Below are 19,164 nucleotides of genomic sequence, written 5' to 3' on the forward strand. Positions count from 1 at the left end.
CCACTCAACCACCAGCTCAGGAAATTCTGCACAAGGACGTTTCACCCGCTTGCATGGAAGGTGGACTCCCTTTCCTTCAGCTGGAAAGGCCTGACAGCATATGCATACCCACCTCTTCCTTTGATGCACAAAGTACTACTGAAAATCAAGGAGGAACAACCAAGGATAATTCTAATAGCTCCGAATTGGCCAAGGCAACACTGGTATCCCCTGCTGAGGAGCATGTCTCAGGGGAAAATGTGGTCAATCCCCCTGATGCCTTTGATGTTAACTCAGAACAACTACAACATCCTGCATCCAAACCTAAAGACCTTACAGCTTACTGCCTGGTACATAACTTAAGAACAACTAACCCAGTCCTATCTCAAAGGGTTAAAGACATTATACTGGAAGCCCGCAGACCTTCAACAAGAAGGAACTATGCAGGAAAATGGAAAAGGTTTGCCACTTGGAGTGCGGAAAGAGGAAAAGAGGCGTCAAACTTAGACATTGCTAACATCCTGGAGTACTTGGCAGAGCTTCTACACACAGGACTGTCCTATTCCTCCATCAAGATACATGCTTCAGCTATTTCTGCAGAATACAGTTCTGATCCACCTGTCTTCTCGCACCCTCTACTTAGGCAATTCCTCAGAGGAATCAAGAATGTAAAACCTCCTAGGAAACCACCACTACCAACATGGGACTTGAATTTTGTACTTGAAAAATTGACACTCCCTCCATTTGAACCAGCAGGAACAGCGGATCTGCAACACCTATCATGGAAAACTGCTTTCCTTCTGGCAATTACTTCAGCAAGAAGGGTTTCAGAACTCCAGGCCTTAATGGCAGTACAACCCTTCCTGATCTTCCATCAAGATAGAGTCTCCATGAGGACTAATCCTACATTTATGCCAAAGGTGGTATCCAGAGTGTCCTTAAACCAGACAATCCACCTGCCTACCTTCTTTCCCAACCCTCAGAACAGCCCGGAAAGGCTACTGCATACTTTGGATGTACATAGACAGTTACGCTACTACCTGGACAGAACCAAAGGTAACAGAAAAACTGACCAGCTGTTAGTGGCCTATGCACCAGGAAAGGAAGGAAAAGCAATTTCCAAACAGACAATCTCCAAATGGATAGGAAATTGCATCAGGTTCTGTTACTCCTTCCATGGAAAACCAATGCCACAGAACATAAGGCCTCATTCAACAAGAGCTACAGCCACTACCACAGCTTTCTTACGAGGAGTGGCAACCAAGGACATTATTGAGGCGGCTACTTGGACCTCCGTGCATACATTTGCCAAGCATTACAATCTATCTCTATATTCTAGATCCCGAGCAGGGTTTGCCACTGCTGTACTGCAAGGGATCCTAACTACACCATAATTTTTTCACTTCCTCCACCCCTAGTTTAGCTATGGTATTCTACCCATTTGTTATGACTGCAGATGCATCCATGAAGGACATAGTACAGTTTTGTACCTACCATAAATGTAGATGTCCGAACTGGATAGCATCTGCAGTCAGGATTACCCACCCTCCTTCCCCTCTGTGGTACTCCTAGGGTATTTACTCTCCTAATAGCTAGCTGGGGGGGAGTCTCTTATGGTGTATTTGTTTGTACATATGTATATATATATGCCTACATTTTGTATTTGCCTTCTACCTTATCTGCATACATTGGCATTTATCCAAATTTAGCCTTCTAAAAGGGCAACTGGCACCTGGGGCAAGAAACACTGAAGAAAATGGCGTCGGCCGATGCTTTTATACCCGAAGACCAACAGAGATGACGTCGGGTGAAGTGCAACATCGGCCGAAGCCGGACCCAGACTTTGGAATCCGGCCGACTGAAGGGCTGCCTGACGACAGGACTACCCATTTGTTATGACTGCAGATGCTATCCAGTTCGGACATCTACATTTATGGTAGGTACAAAACTGTACTTTGTGGTAGGTCTATGTGGGACTGGGATTGTTGTGTGTGTGGTTGCCATCTCCTCCTGTTTGGTCATGCCATCCCTGAGTTGAGAGAGTTCAGCCTCCAGTTTGGCTATATAGTTGCATCTGTCACATGTATTTGTGTTTGTTGGGAGGAGGAGAGGGTTGTCTGTGTACATGAGACAATTGTAGCATTGTCTCAAGATACCCAGATTGACCAGCTGAATTGGAGATGACGCCAGTAATCTACCACTCGACATGCTAGAACAGTATAAGGGAGTGCTGTACCTTTAAGGGAAGTGGATATTCACAGGGGTGGTAAGTAGATGTAGTGCTTTACTTAGTACGAGAGTGCTTACTTAGCAGAGAAGTATTGAGAACAAGTGCTAGGCTTATAATATAGTGAGTAGTCTGGTTATACTAAGAGTAGAGCTTCCATAAGGGAAAATTTGAAGAGCAGACTTGGCGGAGCCAGAAAAAGTTTAACCGGTGCTGCGCTATGCGCACAACCGTGCAAAGCCGTGCAAACGCGGATTTTAAACAGTGAACTACAAAAGAGCTAGAAATGGTCCAAAACAACCAATTACTACAGCTACTTGTGCTGAGGTCACTTCCTACAGGGACAGGTAGGCTGCTCAAGGCTCCCCACTCCCACTGGTGAGCAAAGAAACTTCCTTCTATCCAAGTAAGGTAATGGACAACACAGTCGGAGTGTTGAAGTGTCGAAGGCCTTCTTACTTTTGTAGCATATACATTAGATGCTGACTGTAACCTTGATAGTTTCCCATCTGCTGAAGGCACAGGTTTATCCAATCAGGAGATTTTTAGTTTTTTGTGACATGGTCACTGTTGTAGTGCTCCATACTTGCCTTCTTATAAAAGTACTGCAGTGGATGTTTAAATTCCTGTAGTCACAAGACTGGTGGCTCCTTCAACACCCTTTATAATACTAAATCAAGCTTATTGGAAAACCATCATTTTGAAGAGCCACCTTGAGGGGGGGGGTCTTCCTTTTAGCAGTCTTGCTTGAATTTGGCTCCAAGTACAGATGCCCCCATTATGATATGGAGAACCCATTATATATCCCATTCAGGGTAGCAGAGATAGTCTTATTGGATTTCCAAATACTCCTGAACTTGTTGGAAATGGTGGCAGTCATGTTTGGCCTTTTAAAGTTAGCTACTGTTGTCCTGTTGACCCACAAATTCATTCATTCAGAGAATATGTCAGTTGTGTGATTTATCAGCAAATGATGGTGGGCTGATTTTCTTTGTGTAGGTAGGCCTGTGTGGCATCTGCACACGGATAACTCATAGATTCATAGATTTATAGTGTTTACAAGGCAGAGCCAGTCCAAGGACCATAATCACCTTGTAATACCAACCCTCATAGTATGTGAACATATTACAATTAATTTTATCCTTCATAAGGCTTCTTGTGCTGTGATATGTGATGGTTTAAGACGTATGAGTATGTTATAAGTTTTGAAGTTGAAAGCAGTGATGCTTCATTAAATTTTATAGTTTAATTCCAGGTAAGCCCACTGGACAACAGTCCCTTTTTAGGGTGACCCAGTAGCATTGTCTGGTTATGTGATTTGCTCTAGGTCACACAGTAGATAAGTGAGAGCTGAGGGAATCGAACCTTGTACCTCAGCATCTACAGCTGACAACCTTAACCATCTGCATCAGAAAAGTACAGTAGTAATACGGTTGTCATTTTCTGTTAAAATAGTTTCAATGATTTAATAAAAACATTTTTTGCTTTCCAGAGTGAATCTGTTGCAGAATGTGACTGCCGACGGGCATTCATCTCTGGCTTTAATGGCTCAGCAGGTAGGGCAATCTGTGTTATTATTGCTTTAATTTTGTTTTAAACAAGTTTTTTACAAGAATGTCAAATCAGGTTATTCATGGAAGGCAAGGTCTTGCATTAATGAAAACAATCATTTGCTGTACCCTCTCATAAGGGTCACTTTTCTATCTCTCTAAGCAGTTAACATCTTACTACCTTACCAACCCCCGTTGTCAGAATTTTTGGAAAATGTGTATATCTTCATCTACTCAGTCAGCTCCTAAACTTAGGTCAGGACGTTTGGCTCCATCATTAAAGAAATATGTCCATACTAGACTTCACAGAATAAATCTGTGAGAAACTTCATGCTGGTTAATTTGTTGGAACAGTATTAACTGCAGTTATAAAAATTATTAGAAGTTGTTAGTCACTGTACACTGCTAAATGTTCCTACATTGTCTCAAAAACATGGCGATGTCCTATTCCCACTTATCTTTATTATTAAGTATTCTTACTGTGGGATTCTCCACCACAGGTGACCTGAATGTCAGTTCCTATACAAAAGCTTAAGCCTGGTTGCTGTTGGTGCTTGGGACGTCACACACAGGGCCATAAACCAGGAATTTTAAATGTGCCGTCTGCATGCACAGACCTCAGAACTTTTCTGCCGCAGTCGAACATCAGACCGATCGCATCACTCCTCTATTATCAAGACGCCTAAATCTAGGTACCCCGTTGGGGAATTTTTAAAATGTATTATCGCTTGAGCTTGGTCTGCTTGTTTGTTATTAGCCGATGTCTGCTAAGAAGGGTAAATGCCAATGTGGACGTCAAATTCTGCATAAGGATGCCCATGACCAGGTACCTGTCAAATCTTCGAACGCTCAAAATGTCGAACATTACATGGTCGAGACCAAACATTTGAAATTTTGAGTGCTCGAAGACAGACTTTCAATGGCATCATATGATGCAGATAGAGAGAATTTATTTTCTGCACTGAAGTACAGTCTCTGAGTTGGTATATTTAAGTAGGGGGGGGTGCAAGTGGGCTTGCCCCCCTGCCTACACTGTTAAAGTATTTTTTTCTGTGTTTTCTTCTTTTATGTTCGAACATCCAAAGGTTGCACATTTAGTCTCGACCATGTAATGTTTGACATTTTGGATGTTGGAACATTTAACACAGACCCCCATGATCATTGCATATGCTGTTTAAGCCAGGAACATGACCATACCTCCTGCGCCATTTGCCAGTCCTTCTTCCCTAAAACACTTAGAAGCCACCTAGCCACCCTTAATCTATATTTGGAAAATCAGATGCTTAAAAAGTTAGCACTTAGGATGGATCCTGAATCGGCCACCCAGGTGGAACCACCACGAAAAAAGGCCAAGCTTTCATGGCCTACTACCTCTGCCTCTCCTTCGTTGGATACCCCACCAACCGCTGATGTAGGGGTTGAGGGATGTCTGCTAGAGCAATCTGCTTCATCAGCTCCCTTTGAGGAAGTCGCTTCTGAAGTACCGGCTGGCATGTTCATGGAGGTTACTGATATGTCAGTTTCTACTGAAGTCAAGGGGGAACCAGGCTCCACCAGACACCTGTCTGTGATAGAGGAATCTGAATCCTCTTCCTTAGCTCAGGCCCCTGAAACTAGGCCTTCTTCCAAAACTACTTCTTTAAAAAGAAAGTAAAAAAGCAAATATCTTTCTCCCTCTTCTGAAGGATTACCTGACTGGCAATCTTTTACGCAGTCATTGATGCAGGCCTTCATGGCCCTTAGGCCCTTGGCCTCCTCACCCTTCACCATTCCAGTGCTTAGCTCAAGGCTTACATCAGCTACTTCTGTTCCTCCTCCCACTTCACAGGAAGAAGAAGAGGAAGATTTTTCCTCATCATCAGATGAGTCTATTTCTTACTCATCAAAAATTGCTTCTCCCATGGAATACTATTCCCCAAATGAGGAATCCATAGAAAGGGGCTCTCCCTGAAGACATCACTTTTGTGGAGACCATTACTAAAATGAAAGAATATTTCAAATGGGATAATTCACAAATGACTGAAACTCAAAAAAGATATTTTGAGCTGCTGCAAATTGAATTTCCTTTACCATCTGCCATCCCCCCAGTTATACATGCATACCTAGATGCATTTGCATCAGCATCTAAAAACCCCTGTCAGCCACCTGCTCCTAAGAGACCTGATCATTTCTATAAATGTATATTTACAATGTGCTTGATGACTACAAAGTTCTTGTGTGAAACCCCCCTTGATGCACCCTGCAGTAATAGCTGTGGCCCCTGACAAGCAGTCAAGACTGATTCTATCTTCGTTCCTTCTACCTACCGACAAGGATAGCAAGAATATGCACAGGCTGGGCAAGGAATTGTATACCTCTTCCACCCTAGCCTTCAGAGCCATTAACTACCAAAGCAATGTGATTAAGTATACCTTAGACTTGGTATTCCAAGCATCTACACTTCTATCTTTCATGCCTAACTCTCCAAACAAGAGAGAAGTAGCATCAAACCTGACCCTGGCATTCCAGGTAGCCAGGGACTCTATTAGGGGCAGTTATGATGCAGCAGAGGCCTCTGCTAGATCTGCGGCATCTTCATCTGTACTTCAAAGATATTCATGGCTTCGGCTACAATCATTGCCTGAAGATTTATAGGTTCATAGGTTGGTACTAGGCTATCAGCCTTAGGGCCTATACAATTACCTGGCTGTTTCTTCCCATGCTGTTTACTTCCCTGGACCCCTGTCTGGCAGGGCGACTGATGTGATCCCCGGGGTGAATTTCCTTTCTCCCATCCAATCGTCCAGGTTCCTTTTGAAGAGGGCCAAAGAGGCACTCTGCTTGACATGTATGTCAAGCAATCTATTCCAGAGTCTGGGGAGTCTCTGGGTCAGTAACCTATCCCTCCAGCATGTTTTGTTTATTGTGATGACAAGGTTTGATCCCTGGAGCGTGTGGCTCTGAGGGATTGGGATTTCTTTAATTGTAGCATGTCCAACAGCTCTGGGTTTGACAGGGCCTTGTATGTTAAGCAGAGATCACCTCTGAGTAGACGATATGCGACAGAGTATAGCTGGAGTTTTTTAAGGCGGTCAGCATAGGGCATCTGCTTTAGGCCTGTGATTCTTTTAGTGAGGTATTGCTGCGGCCTTTCCAGTTGTTGCAGATGTCTTGAGAGGTACATACCAAACGGGGTGTTGTATTCTGTAATGGGTCTAATGAGGGATGAGTACAGTGGGACAATGACCTCCTTTTTTCTGGATGAAAAGCCCTTAGTGATGAGGTGTGCTACATAGAAGTATTTCCTGACTGTTGTGGCGATGTGGTTATTGAAGGTGAGACCACTGTCCACCTGTGTCCCTAAGTCTCTTATCATACTTTTCGTGTTTAGTGTACTGCCGCCTATATGGTAATTCACGGGTACATGTTTTTTCCCAAAGGGGATAACTACATTTCTTGGCATTGAGCTTGAGCCCATGGCTCTGGCACCAAGCATCTTTTTCTGCAAGGCCCTTTTGTAGAGTATCCACATCATTTGGGGATTCAGTAATGGCTCACAGTTTGCAGTCATTTGCGAACTTTGTTAGCCAAAGTCCCTTAGTGTTGGCCTGTACTTCAGAGAAGTAGATGCCAAACAAGAGCGGTCCCAGGACTGAACCCTGAGGTACTCCACTTGTCTGGTGCTGGATTTGGAGTCAGCTACTTTTACAGTGTGGGTTCTATCAGTAAATCAGTTAGCAACCCATTGGGTAATGTAGGGATTAATGCCCAGCTTTGTAAGTTTATCTATTATTCCAGAGTGGGGGATGGTGTCAAAGGCCTTGGCAAGGTCTAGATAGGCTGTGTGAACCACCTTACCCTTATCCATGGCTCTGGAGACTGATTTGAAGAAGTCAATCAGGTTCAGGAGACATGATTGGCCCTTCACGAACCCAAACTGGGTGGGGTCCAGTGTTTGAAGGTTGCCAATGTCTTTGTTTATAAGTTCCATGGTAATATGCTCCATGGCCTTACAGATGAGGCTCGTCAGACTGATGGGACAGTTGTTTCCGGGATCCAAGGTGGATTCCCCCTTGTGGAGTGGGATAACTGTAGCTCTGCTCCACTCAGTAGGCATGAAACCTGAGGTGAGGCTATGATTAAACATGACACTTAGGTGAGGTGCCAGTTCATATTGTAGTTCATGTAGTACACAGCCCGGGATGTCATCTGGTCCTATGGATGCTGTATTCTTAGCTTTGGAGAGTGTGTTTTGTACATGTGTGGCCGTTATTACCGGAATTTGGCAGTCTTCCAGTATTGAGATGGGCCATTTAGGGGGTGAGAGGGGGGTGAAGTTGCCACTGAATCGATTTGCCAGGATATTGGCAATATCCTTGGGATCAGTATATTTAATGCCATTTTGTTTTAGCTCTGAGCAGATCTGAGCATTGACATTTAGATTATTGACATAGTTATAGAATGGCTGCGCTGGTGGTGCTGCGGTAGTGTTGTTGCCTCACAGTACGACGTCCTGTTCTATTCTCAGCTAGAGTGTCTTGTGTGTGGAGACATGCATGAATGGGCGTATCTTCGTTGAAGGTTGTGCGTCAGGGCCGGCAACTCGGCACGTAAAAATCTACTGCCAGTCATTAGCGGACCGGAGTTCCGCTGTGGTGAGCCCTAACTGGGAAAAGCTGAAAGACACAACAACAACAACATAGTTATAGAATGCCTTGTGGTCATCTTTGGAATCTTTGGCAATTTTATTTTCGTAACTAGCTTTGGAGGATTTTACGAGGGGATCTCAGTTTCATACTGAGGCTGGTAAGAGAGTTTTTTGCATCCTGGGATTTTCCTTTTTTCTGCAACAGTTTTTTCCTTTTGTTGTAAAGTTTGTTTATGGCAGGGGACCACCATATTAGCTTCCTTTTTTTGGATGGGAGCATCTTGGTTCTATTTGTGATGGCACGATTCGTGCATGAGTGGATGTGCTCGTACAGTGCCTTAGTGTAGGATTCAGCAGTTGAACTTTCAGTTCCTGTCTGCATGGGTGTTATGAAGTTTGTCACTTCTAACTTGAGTAGCATGACGTTGGCTTTGGAGAAGTTTTTTTATGAAGGTTTCCTTACAGGAGGGGTGGGGGTGGGATGTGGATGTTAAGGGTGATTAGCTTATGGTCAGACCTGACTAACGAGGGGGTGACCATAGGTGTGGAGCATGGATTTCCCTTGTTGGTAATGACCAGGTCTAGGATATTGGAGCCCCTGGTGGGACTATGGATTAGTTGATCCAGGGCATTGGAATTTATGAATTTCAAGAACCATTGGGCAAAGGTGTTGGTACACGAGTAGTTTTCCCAGTTAATGGCAGGGTAGTTAAAATCACCCATTATTAGGGTGTTTGGTTCTATCTTAATATTTTCCAGTATGTTCAGAAAGGTGTAGTGAGAATCTTTGGGCATGATGGGGGATCTGTAGAAAGCTACAATTTGGATTGTCGTCTTCCCTAGTGTTAGTTGCACCTGCAGAATTTCAGACGCATTGTGTTGGGCAACTAACCTGGTGGTGTGAATATCCTTGGTGAATATTGACACTCCTCCACCTTTAGTGTTTCGGTCCTGGTTTGGTGGCCGAAAAGTGTGGTAAGAGTTGTAGCCTGGTATTGCAGGGGTGCTCTCTGGAGCCTTGAACCAGGTCTCAGTTACTGCACAGATGTCAATGTTCTCCATTTTTAGGAGTGCCTCCAGAGAGTGCATTTTGAGCTTTAGACTTCTAGCATTGAGTAGCATTACCTTCAGAGTTTGCATGCTTGTACCTGTTATGGTGGTGGTTTTGTCCTTTGAACTTTGCCTAAAAAAGGCACTATAGGGGTGGCAAGAGCCTTAACCAGTAACCTGAATCCCAGGGGCGACAAGTACATACCATCTCTGGCAAAGCATCGTGGTCTGTCGATCATGTCGTCCCAAGCAGACAGATACTGGATCCCCTTTGAATGACACCAGAAGCTTAGCCAATTGTTGAAGTCAGTCATTTTGTCCTTATATTGTGGTATCATTCTGGGCAAAGGCAGGATGCTACTCAGGGAAAAAAATTGAACTACAGGCCTAGTCCTTATCAGACTGAGCTACTGGGAAAGTCTAAAATTCTGGATGCCCCACTAGAACACAACCTCTTGTTTGGAAAACAGTCTGCGGAACTGCTGAAAAACCTTCAGGGGAAGAGCAAGGAGCTACAAGACATTAAGTACCTTCTGGTATCTCCTATACCAAAATACTACAGAAACTGTCCAGTAAGACCTGCTATGTCTGAAGAATCCCCTCCAATGCTGCTACTCCTTCCAGGCATATGAAAGGAACCAAGAGGCAATCCTCTTCCAGGCCTGCCATTTCTCAGCCTACCCACAGACGGCCCTTTCAAGACAGAAATGGTACCAGCAGTGCGTGACTGGCTTGCCCATCTACCCTTGTCAGCCCATCTTCGCCACTACCTGCCCCTTTGGAGAACAGTCACCTCAGATTGATGGATTCTGGAAATAGTAGAAAAGGGATATTTCCTAGCTTTGAAAGAAAGGCCCACACCACGGGGCATTCCATTCCCCCTAAAAAACAACTACACCTTATTCCTTACATTATACAGGATCTGCTGGCCCATGGAACCATAAAACCTGTCCCCTCTGGACAAGAAGAAAAAGGTTTCTACTCAAGGCTATTCCTAGTACCAAAAAAGGACAGGCCATGAAGGCCAGTCCTGGATTTATCTTTTCTAAACCTCTTCCTAAAAGTCCTGTTCTTCCGAATGGCATCCCTTCAGACCCCCCTTCCTCTACTGCCAGCCCAAGCATTCATGGCCAGTCTAGACCTGAAGGAGGCCTACTTCCACATCCCTATACAGCCCACTTACAGAAAGCACTTACGTTTTTCTGGGCCCTGTTCTCACTTTCATTTTACTGCATTGCCCTTTGGTTTATCCACTGCACCCATGGTCTTCACCAAATGCCTAGCTCCCGTCGCAGCCTACTGTAGGACCATGGGCATTTAAATCTTCCCCTACCTAGACGATATTCTGATTCTTGCAGAGAAAGAAAACACCCTAAAAAACTATCTGTAGTTTTCCATGTCTCTACTACACTGGTTGGGGTTCACTGTCAATCTCAACAAATCATCCCTTACATCAGAGCAGGGCAAAAATCTTCCTGGGATGCAGAATCCGAACAGACCTGATGAAAGGCATTCCTTCCTCAAGACAAAATAATTTCCCAAACAGACCACTTCCAGGATCTTATCCAGACCCACCAACTGTCAGCAAGACAATTCATGCGACCTCTGGGTCTTATAGCAGCCACTATTCATATACTACCAATAGCCAGGATGCACAGGAGGAAGCTACAGAGGTATGTAAAGAATGTGTGGTCCCAACACAGCCATCCTCTAGAGTTCCAGATCCCCTTCCTACCCTGCCTAAGGCAGAGTTACTGTGGTGGATTCAGCAAGTTCAAATGAACCCATGACTTCCCCTCTACCCCCCACATCAGTTCAACATATGCACACAGATGCCTCGGATCTGGGCTGGAGGGCTATAGTGAAGGGCCTCAAGGTGCAAGAACACTGGCAGACACCCCTCCTGAAAAAAACACATCAACGTAAGAGAAATGACTGCAGGTCATTTAGCCCTGAAAGCTTTTCTCCCCCTACTACAGCCAGGTCCCCTTCAAATCTTCACAGACAACACCACGATCATGTGGTACATCAACAAACTGGGGGGACCAAGTCTTACCTGCTCTGCAGGTTGGCAATGCAGGTTTGGGAAATAGCTTCACAAAACAACTTATCTCTGCAGGCAGTCTACATCCCATCCCAGGACAACCACCAAGCGGATGTTGCCAACAGATTATTCTCTCTGCATCACGAGTGGCTGTTGCGCAGAGAAATTTTTCTAGACATTGTCCACCAGTGGGGGCACACCTCAAATAGACTTATTTGCCTCTCCCCAGAACAAACAGCTGAGAAAATTCTGTACCAAGGACCACTCCCTACTAGCCTGGAGAGTGGACACCTTCACCATCTCATGGAAGGGATGATTTCCGTATGCCTTTCCTCTCATTCAAAAGGTCCTCTTGAAAATTAGGAGGGACAATCCAAACATCTTGCCGATGACTCCCTATTTGGCCAAGGCTGCATCGGCTCCCCTTTCTACTATCCTCCACCAAGAGCAGTCACCACAAGTTACCCCACATGGTAGATCTACTCACACAGCAGAAGGAAACTCTCATCCACCTTCATCTGTGGATGCTGTGTCTAACACTCTGGGTGATAAACATTTAAGACCCTTCAGACACCACTACTCTGAGGACGTGTTTTCTGTCCTGAGAGAGGTTAGGAAACCTAACACAAGGAGATCCTACATTTTAAAATGGGAAAGATTCTCCAAATGGTGTCTCCAAAGGCTTAGGGATCCCTTTCTAGCAGCTGTACCTCTAGTCTTAGCTTATGTGTGTGAGCTTATCAAGGCAGGCCTTTCATACTCTTCAGTGAAAGTACACCTTTCAGCTATCTCTGCCTGCTTTACCCTTAGACCCTCCTTTACTCTCCAGGCTAGATGTTAAGTTCCTGATGGGGGGGGGGGTCTTGCACATCAGACCACAGAGGAAGCCTATCCTACCACCTTGAGACCTAAACTTTATCTTCGAAAAACTCACACTGGCTCCATTTGAACCAGCTAGTTCTGCATCACTACAAATATGCACATGGAAAACAATCTTGCTGGTAGCCCTCACCTCAGCCAGAAGGGTATCAGAGTTACAGGCTCTCATGGCATGCCCCCCCCCACACTATCTTCCACAAAGACAGGGTGACCCTGCGCACCAACCCTTCCTTCATGCCCATAGTGGTCAATGAGCTATCATTAAATCAGTCCATTCACCTACCCACCTTCTTTCCTTCTCCTATCCATGACAGCAAGAGAATGCTCCATTCCCTGTATGTTCACAGGCAGCTAAGGTTTTACTTGGACAAAACGAAGACCATTAGGAAAATCTAATCGACTCTCTGTATCTTTTCATCCCAAGACCCTGGGCAAGGCAGTCTCTAAACAATCTCCTGTTGGATCAGAAAAACTGTTTGCTTCCACTTCTCCTACCATGGAAAGGATTTACTTCAAGGGGTAAGAGCACACTCTACTAGGGCTGTAGCATCCACCAAGGCTTGCTTCAAAGGCCTAGATACAGCCTTCATCCTGGATGCAGCCACCTGGTTTACTATAAACACATTTATCAGACACTACAAATTGGATCCTATCTCCAGAGCCAGAGCAGATTTTGCTAAGGCAATCCTGCAGGGATTTCTGGAAACAGTTAACTCTTCCTCCACCCTTTCTCCTTCCTAAGCTATGTTACTTTCCCACAGTAAGAGTACTGTAACATGGGAATAGAAGGACATAGAATGTTGTGTCTTTCGGCTTTTCCCGGTTAGGGGTCGCCACAGCGGAACTCCAGTCCGCTAATGATTGGCAGTAGATTTTTACGTGCAGAGTTGCCAGCTCTGACACACAACCTTCAACGAAGGTACTCCCATTCATGCATGTCTCTACACAGAAGGCGCTCTAGCTGAGAATCGAATGGGACAATGTCTTACTGTGAGGCAAAAACGCTACCGCAGCACCACCACCGCAGTACATAGAATAGTTGTGTTAAATCTTACCATAACCATAGATGTGATTCTCTTTCATGTTGCAGTATTCCTTCCATCCCACCTATCCCCCTGCATTCCTTTTCACCTGTCTGTGGGGGACCCTGTGGCACCATATAGACTTTGGTCAGAGGGGGCAGTCCATGGCATTTCACTCATCTGGAGGGCACCAATTGGCTCTACCTAGTCTACTGTCTGACTGGGCAGTTCTGAGGTCTGTGCATGCAGCTGTCACATTTAAGGTACCTAGTTTATGGCCCTGCATGTGACATCCCATGCACCAGTAGCAACCAGGCTTAAGCTTTTTTATAGTAGCTGATGTTTGGGTCATCTGAGGCAGAGAATCCCACAGCAAGAATACTGCAACATGGAAGAGAGGGACATTTTGGTTATGGTAAGATTTTACACAACTATTCTTTATCCATTAGTTTTCTAGTTGTCTTAGTAATAGATCTTAAGGCTTAAAACTGTATTTTCAGTTTCTTCTCACCCCTTTATTCTTTTGGTAGGTGAACAATATGATTCACCGTTTTTGGTCTGTAAAACTTCTTTTTTTTTTTTAAAACAAATTTATTGTTTTTAACATACAAAATAAATATCATAACAATTTTATACAAGCAATTAAAATAGAAATAGTTATAACATTCAATAAAATAACCAAAGTATTTACAAAGACATCCACTACAAATCAAATCAATTGATTAAACTATAATGTCATGCTATTGAGACTAAGATTTTTTAACAGGTTTTGTAAAGTATCCCATATAATATAATAAGATGTTTTTCTAGTAGTTCTTGATTTTATTGTCATCAATTCCAAATGACACACTTCAGTCATAACATTTTTAAATTCATTAAATGAAGGAGGGGTATCTGAAATCCAATTTCTGGTTATTATTTTTCTAGCCACTGCTAGAATAGACCATAATAAGGGAAGTTTAACTTTTTTAACACTTTTAGGAACAGGTGTGTTAAATAATATAAGTGATTTAGAAACAATGAAATTATCTGAAAAGGGCCTGCAAAAAATCCTTGATTAATTTCCAATATTCCTTCAATTTTATACAGTCATAAAACATATGTGCCCAATCAGCATTTATTTCTACATTACATTTTTTACATAAGTTGTCTTTATTATTTATTTTATTCATCATTAAAGGTGTATAGAAAGATCTATGTAAAAATTTCCAAGTAAAAAGTCTCCAATTAATGGAAGAAGTAGTTTTATAAGCAGATTCCAATATATATTGTTTATCTTGTTGTTTTGGTGATTCACCATTAATGGAAATGAAATAATTCCAATAGGTATCTGAACTGTAATGAGTTTCTTCTCTGATAATTTTATGTATGTATGAGAGCTTACCTTTATCAGAAACTCTATGTTGTAAATTTAATATCAAGTAATCAATCAGTATTGGAACAGATTCTTTAACTGTTAAAGACATTAAATCAATTTTATTAATAAGATGTTGTCTAAAAGTCTGAATTTCTAACCAACATGTTTCTCTCAAATCAAATTCTTGCTTTAAGAAGTCTACATTTTTACTTTATTATCAGACAGCAACTGATACCAATACTTTAGATCATTCTCTGTGACTAAAAGAGTTCTTTCAGAGGTGGTTGACAAAAGCATACCTTGTGTATACATTATAGGAATAGAATAAAATTCCATTCCTTATACTTAGGATGCATGAATATAAAATTACGATAACTGATAATAATGTTTAATGGGTAACTAACTACATATTTTGGTGTAATGGATGAAGTACAAAATTCTTTTAGTAACCATAACATGGGGTTATTTACAATAATATTTTTATGTATTAAAGAGAATTTCATGAAGTGAATGCTAATTAGTTCCCAGTAATCTTTCCATCTTGCAACATATGACTGATCTATTAATAAAGTAATAACTTTTATAATAGCAGAGATAGTATATAAATTAAAGTCTGGAAATGAAATGCCCCCTTGAGACCAGCTATTAGTATGTTTCTTTAATGCAATCCTAGGTCTATTAGGTGCCCATAAGAAATTTAACATTAGTGAATTCAATTTCTTAATAATTATTTTTGTAGATGGGAGTATTATTGATTATATTAAGTATAATATCTTAGGGAATACTATCATTTTAATAATTGTGAGTCTCTCTTCCATGGTAAAAAACATATTGTTCCAGCTATTGAAAAGATTTTGTATATTAAGAAGACAGGTACTATAATTATTATGTATAATAGATTTGATATCTTTAGTTAATATTATACCTAAGTAAGTTATCTGACCTGAGTTGGGTATATATTTGTTAAAATCATTAATGAGGACATTTTTTCGTGTGTAAATTGGTAATATTTTAGTTTTTTCTTCATTGAATATTAAACCAGAGATATTTTTAAAATCCATCATTTTATCAAATAAGGACTGCATAGAAGAGTTAGATCCAGCTGATGTAATTAGAACATCATCTGCAAAAAGTTGAATTTTAGATATTGTATTTTCATCTATATCAAATCCTTCTATATCAGTACTGTTTCTGATCAAATTAGCCCAAGGCTCCATTATTAAAGTAAATAATAGTGGAGAGAGTGGACACCCTTGTTTTGTACCTTTTAAAATGGGTATTTTTGTGAGACATATGTTCCTATCTTAATGTAAGCCAATGCTCCTTTATATAGATGTTCAATTAGATTTACAAATGCATGAGAAGTTTGTGCACTTCAGTACGATAAACAAGTAGTCCCAACTTACTGAATCAAATGCTGAACTTATATCGAGACTAATAAGTGTTAAATCTTTCTTTTTCCTATTTGCAAAATCAATTAACGTTAAAGTTCTCCTTATATTATCAAAAGTATTTCTATTTACAATAAAGCCTGTCTGGTCTATATCTATAATGCCTGGGATGATTGTCTTTAATCTATCAGCAAAAATACTCATAAACATTTTATAGTCAACATTAAGTAATGAAATAGGTCTATATGAAGTGCATCTGGTTGGGTCTTTATTGGGTTTTAAAATTGGTGAAATAAATGTGTATTGCCAAGATGGGGGAGTTGTTAACTCATTTTGTGCCAAAATAAAAACCTTATGTATTAATGAGTAAGTACTTTTGGGTAGAATTTTATAGATCTCTGGTATAATACTATCATTACCTGGTGCTTTGTTTGATTTAAGCTTGTTTATTTGTGTAATAACCTCTGTATATGAAATATTTTTATCCATTAGTTTAGTCTGTTGTTTATTAAGTTTTTTGTTCATGTTTGTAGTTATAAATTTCTTTATTTTATCTTTAGGCTCCATGTTAATGTTATTATGATTAATTTTGTGAAAGTGATTTCTAAATTCATCTAATATTTCTGGTAAACTAGAAACATTCTTCTTTTCCTTGAGAGAAAATTTCTTTGATATGATTTTGTTTATTCAACCTTTTTGTTTTATTTTTAAGTCTATGTAAGTATTTGGGACTTATTGAGCAAGACAAAACTTATATTTCTCTAATGTTATTTTAACTTTATGAGTTAAAATTTCTTTGTATTTCTCATTTAATTTATTTATTTCTTCAATTACTTTTTGTCCATAATATTTTCTTTATTATTATGTTTGTATGAGTCTAATTTGCTTTGAATATCTAGTAATTCCTTGTCCCAAGATTTCCTTTTATTATTATACCATCTGATACTTTGTCCATATAAATATGATTTTAAAGCATCCCAAACATAAACAATGGAGACTTCAGGTGTATTGTTTAAGTCTAAAAATGTTGCACTTCTGAAAGTATATAATCTTTATAGTCTTTTAGTTGAGTTAAGTATGCTGGTATCCTTTTGATCTGAACATTGTAAGTACTTTTTATCATAAACTCAAAGACAATTGAATTATGATCTGATATAGGACACAAAATGATTTTAGAATTAATTAAGTCTGTAACCATCTGGTTAGAAATAAAGACTCTATCTATTTTTGAATAAGTTTTATATCTGTTAGAAAAAAAAGTGTATGGTAATGATTTTGAATCTATCTGATTATTAATATCATTCAAATGATATAAATTAACAAAATCCTTTAAATGTTTTTTTCCTATAGTAGTAGTATCTTTTTCATGTAGGATACAATTAAAGTCACCTGCTAAAATAATATCTCCAATAGAAAATGATATGATCTTATTGAGATGGTGTTTCACTGTATTAATGCCAATTCCTGGTATCCAATATACATTGATTAATGTATATGTCTTTCCATTAATCTGTATTGTAACCATACAAAACATTCCTTTATCATCTTTATAAGACTTAATAGTTTTAGGTATGGGCATACTTTTATTCCATAAAATAGCCACTCCTCTTTTTTCTGAGTGTGTTCTGAACTAACCAAGACTGTATATTTATTAGTGGCTAATTTATCAATATCCTTTTTCAGGAGATGTGTTTCTTGAAGGAATACTAAGTTGGCCCTATGCAAATTAATGTATCTCATTAAACTTGCCCTTTTACATGGGTTATTCAGTCCATTAATGTTTAAAGAAATTCCTTTTAGAGAAATCATTTAGCTTTTATAAACATATAAAACATATAATCAGAATAACAATTAACAAAATAAATGATATTATACCTCCTTCTTTAGGTGTACCATTAATTATAGCTGTATTTATTGAAAATCTTATGGGATTTTGTATAAGCTTCACTTTTATTTGTAGTGACAATAAGTTTATAAAATGTGTTGTGGATGTCAGAACTATATACAAATAACAATAAACAGGTGAAAATAATATTAGGATTAAACATTGCACCCAGCCTGGAGTTAAGAACTCCAACTTTGAGTAGCACATACCACTCAAGTTATCCCCCTATCCTAAGCAGCAGTACCTCAGCTGCCACCATATCAATTCAATACTAACTATTATTAACTAAAGTTAACCTCATTTAATTAGATTATCTAGTAAGACAAAGCTAAACAATGTATAAATTAGCTTCATATAAACAAATAAGAACATTTAGAAACAGCTCATATTACTATGTTACATCTATTTTGTAAAATACACTCATAATCAAAATAGCATTCTAATAAACTTGATAATGGGAACCGAGAAGAGAGAGAGAGAGAGAGAGAGAGAGAGAAAAAAGGGGCATATCTATATATTAGTTTATTAAAAGTTTGTAAAAATAAGTTCTTATGTTGATTTGGATTCAATAACTTAGGCTATAATGGTTCAGACATTACATATATTAGGGTATTCCTACTTTCTGCCATAGAAATGCAGTTAACAGTTTTAAAAACTTTAAATTACTTGCACCAAAGCTTTCTTCTCATACTTATTATTGCCAGTAAATAAAATATTTATACTCGTACATATGTTTACAAGTCATACTGCACAGCAATGTAAATTCCTAGTTATACATAAATCATTGTGAAGAAAGCCATCTGTATTTTATATATCTGAACTGCTGCTTTAAAATATGTCACATGACAGTTTCTTCTAAGATATAATCATAATACTTGTGCTTGTCAATTAGATAAGTCAAATGATTTATAACATTATATATGTTTAAATCATAAGTGTTTATATACAATAATATGTTGCAGTCATGTAAGCTTTCAAAAACATGTGTATATATGTTTTACCTTCTATGCCTTCTAAAATATCTCACTTGCTTACTATGGCATACTGAATCATTTAAAATCATTATAACTTTCATATTTTATAAATTACATCTTAAATAAGTAAGTTGTTATAAAGAATAACTCATTTAGATGTCATAAAGTTCGTTTTTCAT

The 19,164-nt window shown here is 39.9% G+C and overlaps 1 protein-coding gene across 1 annotated transcript in view; it reads left to right on the plus strand.

The window, feature by feature from the left end:
* Positions 1–19,164, plus strand: part of XPNPEP1 (X-prolyl aminopeptidase 1) — a 1,046,907-nt gene that overhangs the window by 102,815 nt on the left and 924,928 nt on the right. Inside the window, exon 2 of the mRNA XM_044055946.1 lies at positions 3,699–3,762. Coding sequence (XP_043911881.1) covers positions 3,699–3,762 — 64 coding nt within the window. The remainder of the gene's footprint in view (positions 1–3,698; positions 3,763–19,164) is intronic.

This window comes from Protopterus annectens, chromosome 14.part0 (genome assembly GCF_019279795.1).
Source record: "Protopterus annectens isolate FY-2018-M chromosome 14.part0, PAN1.0, whole genome shotgun sequence".
In the NCBI taxonomy this organism is placed as follows: domain Eukaryota; kingdom Metazoa; phylum Chordata; order Ceratodontiformes; family Protopteridae; genus Protopterus; species Protopterus annectens.